This window comes from Ochotona princeps, chromosome 5 (genome assembly GCF_030435755.1).
Source record: "Ochotona princeps isolate mOchPri1 chromosome 5, mOchPri1.hap1, whole genome shotgun sequence".
NCBI classification, from domain to species: domain Eukaryota; kingdom Metazoa; phylum Chordata; class Mammalia; order Lagomorpha; family Ochotonidae; genus Ochotona; species Ochotona princeps.
Window position 1 is genome coordinate 6,842,333 of NC_080836.1, and position 16,549 is coordinate 6,858,881.

At 39.4% G+C, this 16,549-nt stretch overlaps 1 protein-coding gene across 1 annotated transcript in view; it reads left to right on the forward strand.

Annotated features, from left to right (window-relative positions):
- The window catches only part of LOC131480344 (contactin-associated protein-like 5), a 478,118-nt gene that overhangs the window by 217,761 nt on the left and 243,808 nt on the right, over positions 1-16,549 (forward strand). Inside the window, exon 7 of the mRNA XM_058664336.1 lies at positions 6,844-6,987. Within this exon, the coding sequence (XP_058520319.1) occupies positions 6,844-6,987 (144 nt within the window). The remainder of the gene's footprint in view (positions 1-6,843; positions 6,988-16,549) is intronic.

A 16,549-nucleotide genomic window follows, 5' to 3' on the forward strand; every position in this document is an offset into this window, starting at 1 on the left:
CTGCTCGGTGGCTCTTCCGTTGGGCTTGCCAATGATAAGCCAATGAACAGAATGCAAGGAGGAAGAGCAGCATTACACACATGAGAGATTAGCCTTCAAATAGCAACTGAACAGAGTAGCTTTGGAGTGATCAATATTCAACTTTCGCAAATAATCATCAGACTTTTGCAGCCTGAACCTGATGGACTAAAACAATAAGCAGTGCAAGACTTCACATTTATTGACAGAGTGGAGACAAACGAGATTAAAATGTGAGTACAAATGCTGAGAATAACATATCCATGACAGAATTAACAAATGCATAGAAAGTTCATTATACTGGAGATTATTAAATATTTATAGGAATCAATACTTAATTGAACATTGAAACATCAACATGGGAACTCACACTTACCTTGTAATGAAATAAATCTAGAATTGAATAAGTTGATACAGGCCCAAATCCTCCATTACATTAAAAAAAAAAAGCTAAGGAAAAAACATAAAAAGCACATTCATACTCAAATATGCATGAATGCCAGTTTTCGCCTTGTTCCTACGTACAGTCTGTTCATTGGTCTCTCTCTCCCGTGGTGGAGGAGAAGATAAACTTGGTGGTGGCGATAACAATTTAATGCCTGTTTACAGCTTAGTGCAGCATGGTGCAGCTTTGGTGTGAGGTTGAGAGTTCTTCCTTTGTGGGTAGAGCGTCAACGGGTGGTTCCTGTCTTGTCCTCTACTATCCCGTGTCAGGGGAGGCATGTCGTTCTCTTGTTCCTATAGGAAATGATGTTTTCTGGTTTAATTCAGGTTTAGGGGCAGGCAAAAAGTACACTCTTCCACAGCTCTTGACATGCATATTCATCATCATAGCCTGGCTGTAAAATGAAGACACCCAAACCCACTCCACATCCAGCCAGCAGCGCTTGGCACGTTTCAGAGGTTCAACTCTCCACACCCCTTATTCTGAACCCACAAGCCCAGGGACCCTGACTCGCTGGGCTCACACTGTACCCTCAAGCCTGTCTATTGCCACCCTATCAGCCATTTGCCAGTCTGTCTCCTAGGACTGTTTTGCTCTAGGCCATATGGAATTTGAGACAGTTTTTTTGTTTAAGATTTATTTATTTTTATTACAAAGTCCGACATACAGTGAGGAGGAGAGACAGAGAGGAAGATCTTCCGTCCGATGATTCACTCCCCAAGTGAGTGCAATGGCTGGTGCTGTGCCAATCTGCAGCCAGGAGCCAGGAACCTCTTCCGGGTCTCCCATGCGGGCCCGATTCTAATCTTGGCAGTCCCACTTCCCATCCAGCTCCCTGCTTGTGCCCTGGGAAAGCAGTCGAGGACGGCCCAAAGCTTTGGGACCCTGCACCCGCGTGGGAGATCCAGAAGAGCTTCCAGGTTCCCAGTTTCGGATAGGCACAGCGCCGGCAGTTGCGGCTCACTTGGGGAATGAATCATTGGACAGAAGATCCTCCTCTCTGTCTCTCTTCATCTGTATATCTGACTTTGTAATAAAATAAATAAATAAATCTTAAAAAAAAAAAAAAGAAGAAAGACAGGCAGCCATATGGTATTCTGGCGTGTTCAAGGCGAGGTTTTAGCCACTAGGCCACCCTGCCAGGCTCGAGACAGCTTTAATACAGGGATCAGGGTGATGGGAAGTTTTCCATGGTCTAGAGATTTGTCATAAATTTAAAATGGAAATATTTTCATTAAATATTAATTTTTAACATGTATTTTCTATTGGAAAGGCAGATTTACAGAAAAAAGAAATACAGAGAAAGATCGCTCTGCTAGTTCAATCCCCAAGTGACAATGGCCAGAATGCAGCCAATCCTAAGCAAGCTATCTCTGTGTCTCCCACACGGGTGCAGGGTCCCAAAGTCTTCGGCCGTCCTTGACTGCTTTCCCAGGCCACAAGCAGGGAGCTGGATAGGAAGTAGAGCAGCTGGGACACAAACCAGCACCCATATGGGATACTGGATCTGCACAGCAAGGAGTTAGCCACTGAGTTATCATGCCAGGCCTAAATATTAAACTTTTTAAGCATCATTTGTTTCTATTTCTTTGAGTTGATGGCACCATGAAAAGGGATTTTGACTTGCTAAGGAAATTTCCTCGAAGATTTTGCTAAGTAATATTAAAGTTACAGCTCTTACATTTTACCCACCACTTTCATTTTTTCTTTTTTCCTATTTACATTAACAGAACATATTTTGAGTATTTCATACACACAGTCTTAATCCATTAATGATGATTTCCACTGTACCTCATCCTTCATTTCTTTATGCTTTAAATGCTTACAATAATATACTTCTAAATTGCTTCATAGTTATAGGCTTAAACCACTGCTAAAAAAATAATTGCATTGTTCCAAAGGAGTTTAGACAAAGATTATGAAGAAACATCAAATGCCAAGATGTTAATTTAATTAATTTCAACAATAAAACAATATAGAGTTGTATTTATACTTCTACATTTCAAATGTCATTTATGCAAAAATTTCATAAATTGATAACAATTAGAATTGTAAATTGCTGACATTTAGACTGTATACTACAATGGATCAAAATTACCACGTGAGAACTCACCGAAATAATTTTATAAAGTGGTTCTAAATTAATAAATGAATTTACGGTCAGAAGAGAAGCACCTCAGGTTTAGCTTTTCTCAGACACAAATCTGTGATCTAAATACATAACTAAAAAATTATAAAGAGGTAATTCATGCACTGCTTAAACTCTAATGAATACATTTCAAACAAACATGAGTGGTTCAATAAAAGAGAATCTACTGAATTATGAGCCACTAAGGTAATTTAAGTTGACTATAATTAAGCATGAAATACCTCATTTTGCTTTTATTCTTTCATATGAAATTTTGCAAAACTAATGGGTAAAACCAGTTATTCATTCTTATTACAGATAAATATTTAAATAATCTCTTTATGTTTTGAAAGGCAATAGACTGACATCTGCTAAATCTGTAGTTACAATCTATGCTAAGTGTATGTTGAAAATAGGTTTTTTTCCTTCCATTTTGTGGAAAATGTGTTTTAAATTCTATAGGAAATCATTTTTGCTTAAAGCTATGGCTTGATCTGAATATGTTTTTAACCAAGATAATAAAATAAGGAAGAATATATGAAATCTATAAAATAGTGTTTTAAACAATAGGGAGTCTTCAAAGAATTCATGAAGAACGCATCATACAAAAAGCTATGCAGATATCAAGTTCTTGCACCCAAATAAACTTGTATTTATATTCTATTGGCACAAGCTTTTGAAGCATTTTCTTGTATAATATAATTATACCTTTCAAAATATGCAGATTGTATTGAAAGCACACTGTTTTAATCTAAAGTACACACAAGTAGTTAAATTCTAAAAATCATCAGTCATAATAGGATAGGCAGATAATTCATATGACAAAATATTTAATGAAAGTAAATAACTCACACATTTAGCGAAACTGCAGGATACCAAAGCAAAAAAAAAAAAAAAAAAAAAAGGATCATTAGATTCTCACACACTGTAATCTTTTTTTTTTTTTTAAGATTTTTATTTTTATTACAAAGTCAGATATACAGAGAGGAGGAGAGACAGAGAGGAAGATCCTCCGTCCCATGATTCACTTCCCAAATGAGCCGCAACAGCCAGTGCGCGCCAATCCGATGCTGGGAACCAGGAACCTCTTCCAGGTCTCCCACTCGGGTGCAGGGTCCCAAAGCTTTGGGCCATCCTCGACTGCTTTCCCAGGCCACAAGCAGGGAGCTGGATGGGAAGTGGAGCTGCCGGGATTAGAACCAGTGCCCATATGGGATCCTGGAGTGTTCAAAGCGAGGACTTTAGCCACTAGGCCACATGCCGCCGGGCCCCACACACCATAATCTCCTTAATAAAAAATAACTATTCCATTCTCAGTATCTTTTAAGCTATAGAATGAATATAGCTAAGGAAAACAAAGACCTCTGCAATCCAAATAGTGCAACGTGAATGAAGGTGTTGAAAAAGATACAAGAAGATTGGAAAAATGTCCTGTACTCATGAATTAGAAAAACCACTCTTACTAAACTTTCCATACTACTCAAAACAATTAAAGGATTTGATGCAATCCCTATTAATATATCAATTTGATTCTTTACAGAATTAGGAGAAACAACCATAAAATTCATGTTGAAGCACAAATGACACTTTTTAGTCAAGCAAGGAAAAGGTGGCGAAAATGTGATCCTTGGGGCAATATACAGTGGTCCAGGTATTATGGAAAAGAGTGAATAGCTCCATCAGATTTACAAAAAAAAAAAAAAAGGAAAAAGAAACACACACAAACAAACACACACACACACACATGCACACACACATCACTTCACATGATTGAGTTATTCTTTTTCTGGGAACATATCCAAAAGAAATCACATCAGCATGTTACAGAATACTGGGGCCAATATTGTGGAACAGTGAATTGAATCACCACCATGCCTGGTATCCCTTATGAGCATTGGTTTCTGGCTAGATTGCTCCGTGTCCTATCCAGTTCCCTGCTAATGCACATGGGAAAACAGCTAAAGATGGGCCATTAATGAGCCCTGTTACCCACAAGGGAGCATTTCAAGCTAAGCTTCAGGCCAATTTTTTACAAGGGTAGTAACCTCTTTAAAATGAACCAGTGTATGGAAAAAATCATTCTCTTTCTTTCATCTCCCTCTGCTTTTCAAATAAACATGTTTGAAAATGCAGATAGCTACATTTTTATGTTTATTGCAATAATCTTCAAAATACAATGGTATGAAATTAACACAGATATTTATCAACAGATGACTAGATAAAGAAAATATGATATGTAAGAAGATGAAAGTCTAACACAACAAAATGGAAACAATTGGATACCATTTTATTAACATAAACCAAACACTAAATAATAAACACTACAAATACTACATGCTTTCTCACATATATGGAAAATAATATGCATTTATGCACATTATACACATACACATATATATTTATGGAGAGAGCAGTAAGCATGGGAGAGCTGAGTTAGATAGTGGCTCAGCAGGCTGATTCTGCACCCTGTGGTGGAGGCATGCCATATGAACACTGGGTTGTGTCCCAGATACTGTACTCCAGATTCAGCTCTTTGCTTATGCCCTGGGAAAGCAGCAGAGAATGGCACAAATGGCTGGGCCTCGGCATCCTTGGGAAAAATCCACTTGAAAATCCAGGCTCCCAGCTTTGAATCACCTCAGTTCTAGCTCTTATGAAATTTGGTGAGTGAACCAATGGATTTAAGATTTCTATCACAGCTTCTCTCCCTGTAAAATGTGCCTTTCAAATAAAGTAAAAAGTAAAAAAAAGACTTGACACAAAAAGACTAAACATTTAGAAGTAGCTCTTCACATGGTCAACCGATATGCGATTATGGAAATCATTCTGCTTTTTTTTTTTTTTTGGTTGTAGAAACCATTCATAATAACTTAGGTTTGTTTTTGTAAATAGTGTTATTATTTACAGGAAGTGAAAATAGAAAATGGCATAATCTCATATAGTTTTGAGTGTTTCCTCTTAGCCTGTATTTCATACACCATAGTTGATGCTGACATATTACTCTGTAACCAATTATAACTCGCATGTAATTCAATCAACATTACAGCCACTTCCTGTTTTACCACAAGTGTTGAAAAGCAGCATAATTGATAAGTCTGCAAGATTCCGTGATACTTGTTTTTATTTACTTTCCCAAATTGTGTGATCCATTTGGGCTTTTCCTTGCTTTTCTTTTTAATTTTATTTTTATAGATAATAACTTGTGAGCAATCTTTTGCGTTAGTTTTCTTGTATGTATTGCAGGCTTCATCTAGGTCTCAGTGTGTTTTGTTAGTCTCTTTACATTAGTGTGGCTGCATTATCTAAGATGTTTGCAAAAATGATAAATTTAAGGGCACTGGGCCCGGCGGCGTGGCCTAGTGGCTAAAGTCCTCGCCTTGAACGCTCCCAGGGATCCCATATGGGTGCTGGTTCTAATCCTGGCAGCTCCACTTCCCATCCAGCTCCCTGCTTGTGGCCTGGGAAAGCAGGAGAGGATGGCCCAAGGCTTTGGGACCCTGCACCCGTGTGGCAGACCCGGAAGAGGTTCCTGGTTCCCGGCTTTGGATCGGCGCAGCACCGGCTGTTGCAGTCACTTGGGGAGTGAATCATCGGACCGAAGATCTTCCTCTCTGTCTCTCCTCTCTTTATATCTGACTTTGTAATGAAGATAAATAAATCCTTAAAAAAAAAAATTTTCTTTTCTCTCTTCCTTTATATTTTGTTCTATCTGTAAAAAAGGAAGGAATATTAGTCCTGTAAATTAAGCACTTAAGAATCATGCAATTACTGATGTTATGTTGGGGCTTTTAATTGATAGGGATGATACTCTGCTGGCTCTACCTTCAGACCAGAGAAGGTCTCCCCAACAAGCTGTTGAACTTATCTGGACAATAAGATGCTGAACTCTATGCTTGGTATATGCTTGCAATGAAACAATCTCAACTGAACTTGAACTGTGGTTATGCAACAAGGTGGAGGAATCCACCATGGAGGGAGGGTTTGGGGAGGGGTGGGGGGAATCCCAGTACCTATAAAACTGTGTCACATAGTACAATGTAATTAATGAATAAAAAAAAAAGAATCATGCAATTACAGATATTTTAGCACTCACTTATCAGTATCTGTTTAAATGCATAAGAAAGTGTCATCTATAATTATTTCAGCCACTTGGCTCATGCACATGTTTTAATCCACTGAATTTGTTAACTTTCCTTATAAATTCCTTTAGAGCTTATAATCAAAACTATTTTCTTATTTCTTCCCCATACAGCTTAGTTTTGGAGGAATTCCAGTACCAGGCAAACCTGGAACCTTTTTAAAGAAAAATTTTCATGGATGTATTGAAAACCTCTACTACAACGGAGTAAATATAATTGACCTGGCTAAGAGACGGAAGCATCAGATCTACACTGTGGTAAGCAAATGCACGGTTTTTTTTTTTTAATCTCAGTGATTTCTAGCACTTCAAGGTAAATGTTGTTTCTGCTGCCTCAGTTCCTCATACTTTCGTAATGTCAGCAGCCAGGCCATGAACTGGCACCCATATGTGATCCTGGCAGATACAAGGCAAGGATTTAGCCACTAGGCTATCATGCCAGGCCCTGTATTCATAGCTTTGATAGGTTGTTTTGTCATCCTCATTCATTCCTAGTAATTACAGTTTCAGTGTGATTTATTCTGTGATCCATTGTTCATTCAGGAGTATATTATTCCATCTATGCATTAGCATATTTTCTAGAATTTCCCGAGTTGTTCATTTCCAACTTCTTTCCCTGTTAATCAGAAAAGATACACAGTGCATTTTTTGAGTTTGTTGAGAGTTGCTTTGGGTGTAGCATATTTTGTATCCTAGAGAAAATTCCATGCACTAATCAAAAGTTTGTGTATTCTGCGGCTATGAGATGAAATGTTCAGTAGATAGCAGTATTTCCATGTGATCAAGAGTGTAGGTAAACTATGTTGTTTCCTTGCTGATTTTCTGTCTAGTTGATGTACACATTCATGAAAGTGGGATCCAGATATTCCTCAGTTTTATTGTGTTGGAGCCTATGTCTCCCGTTAGGCCCATTATCATTTGTTTTAAAAGGCCGAGTCCCAGCACTGAGTGCATGTACATTTGGAATAGTCACATCTTCCTGCTGAGTGAGCACTTAATCACTGCATGATGCCATGCCATTCCTTATTTTTTGGTGCAGGGATTTTTTTTTTTTTTTTGGTCTTAAAGTCCATTTTTCTGAGATTAACAAGGCTACTCCAGCTTGATTTTGCTTTCCATTACCAAGGAATATCTCTTTCCATCCTTTAACTTTCAGTCGGCATGTATCCTTTTTGGTGGGATGTGTTTCTTGTATGCAACAAATAAATGGTCCTGGTTTTTAATCCATTAAGTAGTCTATATCTTTAATTAGAGAGATTAGCTAATTTATATTTAAAGTTATTATGGATAAGTGATGACACGGTCCTACTATGTTGCCATAAATATTCCTATTGTCTATGTTGAAATCCCTTTGTGTTTTTGCTCTGAGGTTTTCTGCCTTCATGTTCTTTTGTGATGATATGTTTTGTTTCTTCTACAAGCAGCAAACCTTTAAGTATTGTTTATGAGACTGGCCCCATAGTTTTATAGCCATGGCTGTTTCTCACTTTCTCCTCAACTTCATCAACGTGAAGAGGAGATGCTTCATTAATCCCCTGTGTTTTATCGTATCAATCCATTTTCCCCATTGTTCCAGTTACATTGTTACCGCTGCATTCATCTATGCATTCTTTTTCTGTTTTTATACGCTAATTTGAATGTGTGTTTAATCCTTCTATTATCTGTTGATGCAAAGTGATGTTTTTTTCAGTCGTAAAATTATCATTGTTTTACTGTTCACATTCTAAATCCTTGATAAGCCTTCCTATTTTTCTTGTAAGAATTACTTAGTTTATTTGAAAAGCAGTGTTACAGAAAGAAGGAGAGAGAGAGACAGAGAGACCTTCCATCTGCTGGTTCACTGCCAGACCTGGGCTGATCCAAAACCAGGAGCTCAACATTTCCTCCATGTTTTCCACAGCAGTGCAGGAGTGTAAGGACTTTCACACCCTCTTCTTCTTTCCAAGGCTGTCAATAGGAAGCTCTATCCGCACTCCAGTCACCAGGACCCAGCAACATGTGTTGTCATGTCCTAACTCACCTAAGCATCAGCTGGCTAATGACTTTTTTTTAGTGTATATCAGAAGATGTAAAACATGGAAACCATACCCTTGCTTTCTCCTTTCTCAATGTTATTTTTCGGAAATGTTTCATATGATATCAGCTCATTGGGTTTCAGTGTATGGATACAGAAGCCCTGACATGGACTTAGCTTAGACGCAAACCATGGATTACTTGGTACTGTGCCAAAGTGGGAAGAGCTGGTTGAAACACAGTGAACTTCTGAACATGGCTTTCACGTCCATTGTTCATTAAGTGAGACTTGAAAAGTCTGAAATCATGCAAGTGAATATAAATGGCAAAGATCTCCATGGTAAAATTCATAAAGGGAACCATCATACATATTATACATTAGTTAATATCTCCAATGATGAGACATACTCAACGTGCTCACGGCACAGGTAGAGCAAAGAAGAATCTGAGCTTCTCACTGTTGACAGTTTCTGCCATCTTTTCTGAGAGACCAACCAATCAAAACTTACATAAATTTCTTTGAATTTTTTTAGACTTCAATAGCATTCATTCAATTACATAAACCATCACTACTGTCCTCTACTCCTCAGAGTTTAATTGGTAATGTTGTGAAGAAGTACCAAGAATCCATTTAGTACTAATGTACTTGAAAAATATCCCCCCTCCCAAAAAAAACTTTTAAATGTGCAGGTAAATAATCTTGATTTTAACCTTCACAAATTAAAGCGGGAAAGTATGGTTTTTTTCCTCCTAAATTCTCCTAAAATATCCAAGGAATCAGCCAGTTAGACAAGACCGTGGTAATATCCTAAGTTGCACAATGTGAGCACCAGCCCGTAGTCTGTGAAGCACATGCCTCACAAGCAGACAGCATCCCGCAACATCCCCATCGTGATCTGTCTTCCTTTCCTCCTGGGACCTGCCCACTCCCTGGAGATGTAACAGCTGTTCCTTGGGGGATAATTCAATTTATTCTTTATAGCTCAATTTGACTACAAGATGGCCCTCTACATCTCAAAATGCAGTAAAACTAACAGCTTAGAATAGACATAAATAACCTCAGTGTTCTAACTCAAATCCTCCATCCTATATTGACATAGCGCCATATAAGAAACAATTGGAAAGTAATGGTCCATTAAAGTAGTTGTACAGTATCTGTAATATAGATTCTTATATATGCAGAATAAGAAATAAATTACCCCAATAATTTCTTCAACTAATACCTTGCACTTTACAGGAAATTATGCCTTTTTGAGCTGCTTTGGCTGAGTGCTGAATCTCTTTTCCTGCAGGCAGCAAGAGTAACCTGATTGTCTGGGATGTGGCTGATATTTCATTCCTTTCACTGTAGGTCTCAATTTTTTGTCAGTTCAAGTTAGATCATATCAGAAATGTCTGTGTTATTTGCTTTGCCTTCCAAAAAAAATGATCCATGACAAAATCAAGGATATTAACAGAAGCGACTTTGGTGCTAATTCAGTTTGCCAACTGACTTTGTTATGTTCCTAGCAGAAAAACTGAAATCAAGGGATTGAATGGATGATGACCCATGTGAGGCACTAGTGATGATCATTCCAACACCGTGGCTGAAGTCGCAAATAGTCCCTTTCTGCTCAGCCTGGGAAAACTACATGGACTCAGTGCTCTCTTCCCAGCAACATGGACAATTTCATGTTGCGAGGAACTATCTGAATCCCCAACCCCTATCCAACAATCACCCTGCCTCAGGACTCTGACCGAGTTGTCAGACATTGATCTCCTTAGGCATAAAATACAGACAACTTTAGTGCCTTCTTCAAAGTATTATTATAAACATAAATCTAAATGTAATGTGCTTAGTACATCGTGTCATATACAGAAGCACCCACTACCCTGGAGCCATGGCTAAACTAGGCATCCATCTACTAACTCAACTGGAGCTGATGGACAAGTCGATATCCACTTGCCATTTTAGATAACTAATGAAGTTATACACATTTTCCAACAGTAAGAGTAGACTGACAGTAGCTCACTTATTTTTGCTGAATCTGGATTTTACCTTATTGCCAAACTGCAAGTGGTCAAGTGGACTTGAAGTAAATGTATTACCAACAGACAAGTTTTTATTCATTCGAACAATTTAATGGCTATCTCTAAAATCTAGTCCATATTCAATCAAGTGGCAAACTCTTCTATAATAGAAACAAACCTCTGTTCTCCTCCCAGGGGACTTAAGTAAAACAGCCGCAGAAACAAGTAGCAATAATAGAACTCAATGATGGTTGACACCTTCATGTGTCTGCATGTTGTCCTGAAAATCATGCAATCGGGTTGCTTCATTCTTGAAATTCAGAAGGCAAGAAACACTGTGACTCAGAGATCAGTGACGGTTCATGTATGGGAAATGCACACACCCTTGCATCTGCACACACACACACACACACACAAACACACATACACACACACACACACACACACACACACAGAGCTTTGGCTTTCCTTCTTCTGACCCACAAACTCCTAAAAACTGCTTGGGGAAAACTTACAGTCAGTAATAGTTTCAGCTTGTCGTGGAGATCATGTTTCATCTTTCTGAGTTTGCTAAGTGATAAATGATGCTTTTGCTTGATGTGAGAAATCATTTGAAAAAGCAGCTAACATTGTATCTTGGCTTGACAGCCCAGCTGTCTTTTACTGCTATCTGTCCAATCTGGCTTTTACATCACCTGCATTTTGGCTGTGTGCTCGTCTGGTTCTGGTTTAAAATAATTTCTAATTATTAGCTTTTGGAGCCATCACTTTCTTACTTTCTCTGAGAAATGTGAAACTAAGTAGTTTCAAAGTTATTTGAAGAATGATGTGACTTAAAGTAAAGTAAGTACATTGATAGTGAGATGGCTGCTGACTTGATCCCTTAGGGCTGCTACTACAACAACGTACCAGTGGCTCATAAAGAACAAATAACCACCACTCCCCCACACCACAAGTTGTACGCACTCACAAGTCAGGGAGCAGAATGCCAAATCTGTTTGGTCTGTTGGGGGCGCTCTTCAGGCTGAATGTCAGAGACTTCTCTGTTTCATCACGTGTAGAAGGACTGATAAACTCCTTTGAACCGTTTACCATGAGTATTGATTCCAAGACCTGAAGACCCACTCCCTGGGCCTGGCGCGATAGCATAGAGGTTAAAGTCCTCACTTTGCATGTGCCAGGATCCCATATGGTGGTTGCCAGTTCTAATCCCAGCACCTCCACTTCCCATCCAGCTCCCATCTTGGGCCTGGGAAAGCAGTTGAGGACAGCCCAAAGCCTTGGGACCCTGCACCCATGTGGGAGACCCAGAAGAGCTCCTGGGTCATGGCTTCAGATCGGCACAGGATTGATTGCTGCGGTCACTTGGGGAGTGAACCATTGGACAGAAGATCTTCCTCTCTGTCTCTCCTCCTCTCTATATCTGCCTTTCCAATAAAAATAAATAGATCATTTAAAAAAAAAGACCCTCTCCCCTGCCACACCACATTTCACCACCACATCAGAGATTGGGTTTCAGCAGGAACTTGGAGCAACACAAATCTTCAGTCCTTACTAGTTATCTTCATTGAGAAATGGTTTTCCTTTACTGAGGGTTTTAACAGACATCCCTAGGGTGACCAGTTTCACTGATGGATTTGATATAATCAAAATATAATCAATATATAATCTATATAATCAATTTTCGGTGAAAATTATTCAAAATAACTCATACCTCATAATGAACGTTTTGAATTTACAAAAGAAAGTACTCAGTTTGGCTCTGTGTATTTCATTTTCGCATCAAACACGTATTTAAAAAAAAGTGTATTTTATTGACAATTTTCTTTCATCTTATGACCAATGTTTTCAAAACCATTTAGCAGTGTGTTTAAATTCCTTATTAAAAATTGTTGGTCTCTTCATTTCTAAATATTGTGTAAATGTGAAATGAATTAACTGCTACTCGCACTTTTAAAGTGCACTTTGTTGAAATTTGAGATTTCATTACAAAAAACATTGAAATTATAGCATAATACAAAAAAAATTTATGAAATGTAACATAGCAGAGTTGAAGGGTTCAGGGTCAACATTTACATAATTTAAACATTTATTGAGGTTTACTTAGTGCAAACCTAATACTAAACCTAAATCCTAACCTTAGCCCGAACTTGTAGTTCAGGCTCTATCAGTATCCTCCCTCCTCACCCTAACAGTTTATAATGGAACCTGTCTTGTCAGTTTCACCTGTTGCTTTCTGGTCGTTCCAGTTTTAACCACTATCAGAACAGTGAAGTTAAAAAAGAATCCAATCAGGTGCTTTTCTTTTACACAAAACTTCTGATTACTGATCTGAGGATAATCTTTTCATGACATTTCTTCCCAACACTGATAGTTCTTTCATTTTAAGACATCTGTATAGAGCGACCCAACTTCTCCCAATGCCAAAGGTCATGGGAATCATGCAGAGGCACACGCAGTGGAGCTGTGTTACTTCCCGTCTCCCGAGGCAGACAGGAGCCAGGGGCAGACGTCATTACCTGTGCTTCCCACCTACCAACCTGTGAAAACCTGAGAAGGAAGCAACCGAAAATGAATGACGGCAACTGACACAGTTTATTTCCAGGGTTGCAGCTTTTACACACTCAGCAAAATAATAATTCAAACACAACTCAAATTTAGGTTATGTACGTCAGTAGGAGGTTCAAGGAAAGCTACTAAGGCACCTTGGTCAAAGCTCTGTTGAAATGGGGAATTGCTAAGGAGCTCTGTCCGTCCTTGGTTAGCTGGTTGGACAGAGCACAAATGTTCTCTTTTTAAGAAAAGCATGAAAGCTCTTCCAAGGACTCAGCGGGGGCAAGGTGCACTCTGGGTGAGGGGCTCTTTGCCTCACCTTCCTGAAGCCTCTTCTCAAGAGGTTCCCACAGAAATCTGTTGCCACAGCTATCTCATTGGGTGCATCTGGGAACACCTAAAGAACAGGGCCACTTCATCGATTTATGGTCAGTGGCTGTGTCACCCACAGGCTTCTTCCTTCTCTCCTGGAAAATACTATACCCTTGTTTTCTACTCATTTTTATTACCTGTTTATTCTTCTTGGGATGCTGACTCATTTTCACACCAGAATGAAGAAAACGTATGGCTGTGCAGCATTGTTTGCTGAGCGTTAAAACTGGAGAGGCATTTTAGAAATGGCCCTCGGGTGGACATCTTTCCTAGGTGTCCTAGCCCTTTTGGCAAGAGCAAGGAGGATATCAGCAAACAGCACATCCATTCATCCTAGGTCTCTGTGTTTTTGCTCTCTGCCTCCACCTACAGTGGATTTCCTCTTGAGTTGAAGGAGGTTTCTGATAGCGCTGCATAGGATCCGGCAACTCTCCCAGCTACTCACCCTGTGTCCTATGTGCCTCTCGCTCTGTGGACTTCAAGCTGTGACAGCTCTTCTAATGTACACAAGGTTGTTTCCCCTCATTTACTCATCATTACGTTTTATCTTCCTGCAAGGCTCAGATGATGACCATTTCTGGAATTTGCCCTGCACGTTCCTCCCTTCAGCCTTTTGCTGTGTCCTGCAGACCAGCTGAACTGTCCTTTCTTCTCCCTGCCTCCCCTAACCACAACTCAATTTGTCATCTCTAAATTCCCAAGTAGGGTTCACATTCTGAACTATCATGGTACTAAAAATATCTAACTGGGTCTTAGAAGTAAAGCAGAGTGCTAAAGTTTCCAGGTTGTGCTAGTCCTAGAAAGACCCTAGGAGACTAGAAGACAAGCTTAATCACAGGTTCCAGGGAGCCACTCAAGAGATTAGACCAATGACTTCATAATAAATAATGCGGGAACTTGAGTTACCATTATGGTGTGCTAGCATCAGCCCGCAGCAACTCTGCCTTGTTAACTCCAGTGAGCAGTCAGTGACTTCCTGCAGCGCAATGCTGAGATTACAAAACTGTATCCAGACTCAGTAGGAAATGGTGCTGTGATCTGTAAGTGAAATTAGCATGATTAACCACTGGGACTTGCAGGGACTGTTCTGTGTCTACCAATCATGTCCAAGTGTATCCCATGCTCTTTCTTCTAAGAATCTCCTTCAAACTCACAGATCCTTGATGCTTTCCTTGCCATGAATCTTCCACATTCATACATGGCACCACTTAGCATTTGAGTCATTGTCCTCAAAAACCAAACAACCTCACCCCCCAAAAAAAGCAGAATTATAGATGTTCTTCTGTGCTCACAGTCAATGGCTACCACCTCAAGAGGCAGAAAGCCTCAGATGCTCCCTGCTCTCATCAACCACACACTGGTACCAGGTCATGAGTTCAAAGCTGATGTGCTTGTCTTGCCCCTCCAATCACAGCCTTTCGTGCTCTGCTGGTCAAGGTTCTCATAGCCACCCCCCACTTTGTTTGCTTCACCTACTTCAGGTCTCACTGATTCCTGTTTTTGAGACTCCTACTTCCTTATTTCTGTCATACTGCATCTGCCAATCAGTCACTGCACCTTGTTGGCAAGAATCTGGGAAATCACAGGCTGCCAAGTGCAAGAACAACATCATGAAAACATAAACGCCAAGCTGGGCTTCTAAGAAAGGGCATTTCTCACCCCAGTCCTAGGTGACTGACACCCAGTCTAAGAGGCAGGGATTGTACACGCAGGAGCCAAAGTTGAGGACACAGCAATCAATAGGCTCCATTCTTGTTTGTGTTTTTACAAGAGTTACTGCTACCATTTTGAGTATTTTCTACCTATACAAAGGAAATGGTCTGTCTCACTCCTAAGTTTGAACATTTGACAGAAAGTCTATGGGAGTGGAATTGTGACTACCACTTACAAATGCTGGCATCTTGCATCAAGTGTCAGTTCAAGTCTTAGTTACTCTCTAATCCACCTCCCTGCTAATATGCCTGGGAGAGCAATGGAAAATGTCCAGAATGTTTAAGCCCCTGTACCCTCATGGGAGACCAAAATGCATTTCTAGAATTCTGACCTTATGCCGACACAGCTCTGGCTGCTGTGGCAACTGAACACAAGTTATAAGCTTATTAAAGCTAGTGAAGAGGAGGACTGGAGGACATCTTCCGACAGTCTCCACCACCAAAGATACTGTAATTGACCAGAATGCACATCTATTCCCCTAGACCTCCAGTCATGTCAGAGATCCACACGCAGGGCTGGAAGCCGTGCCTCATGTGATTGGCAGGGAAGCTGTGAGCCATGCCCAACAGATAGTAGGCAGCAACCAAGGGACAATCTCTTACATATATGTATAAAAGTACTATGCATTGATAAAAGTATGATCCATGAAAACAATAAGGTTAAATCCCAGCATTGCCAACAACTCCTCCCTGCTCTAGTTTCTCCAACATGATGGAGATTATAATGGCTACACTACTTGTAGCAACTTACATTCATTGAATCAGTGGTAGCTAATAATACCATCATAGTTATTTTATTACCCCATTTTGTTCAGCAGTTCTTATTGTGTGTTCCCCATGAAGACCATAGTCCCACGAACAATCACTATTCTGTTCTATAATGATGTTTAGCAAGTACAGTATTAATGATTATAGATGATCACCACTTATGTCTTATGGCACATCTACCTTTTTAGGAATATAATGAAAATTATGGTGCCATTTCATTTTGCATAATATTTTTGATGGTTGATCCATACCCTTGAAGTCTGCTTACGGACAGCAAGCCAAGAATTCTAGGTTAAATTTTACAAATGATTAAATTTTGCATATTAGAGAAAATTATACTTTCTCTGTTTTTATAAATCCCTACTATTTGTATATAAATTCTCTGTTGAATA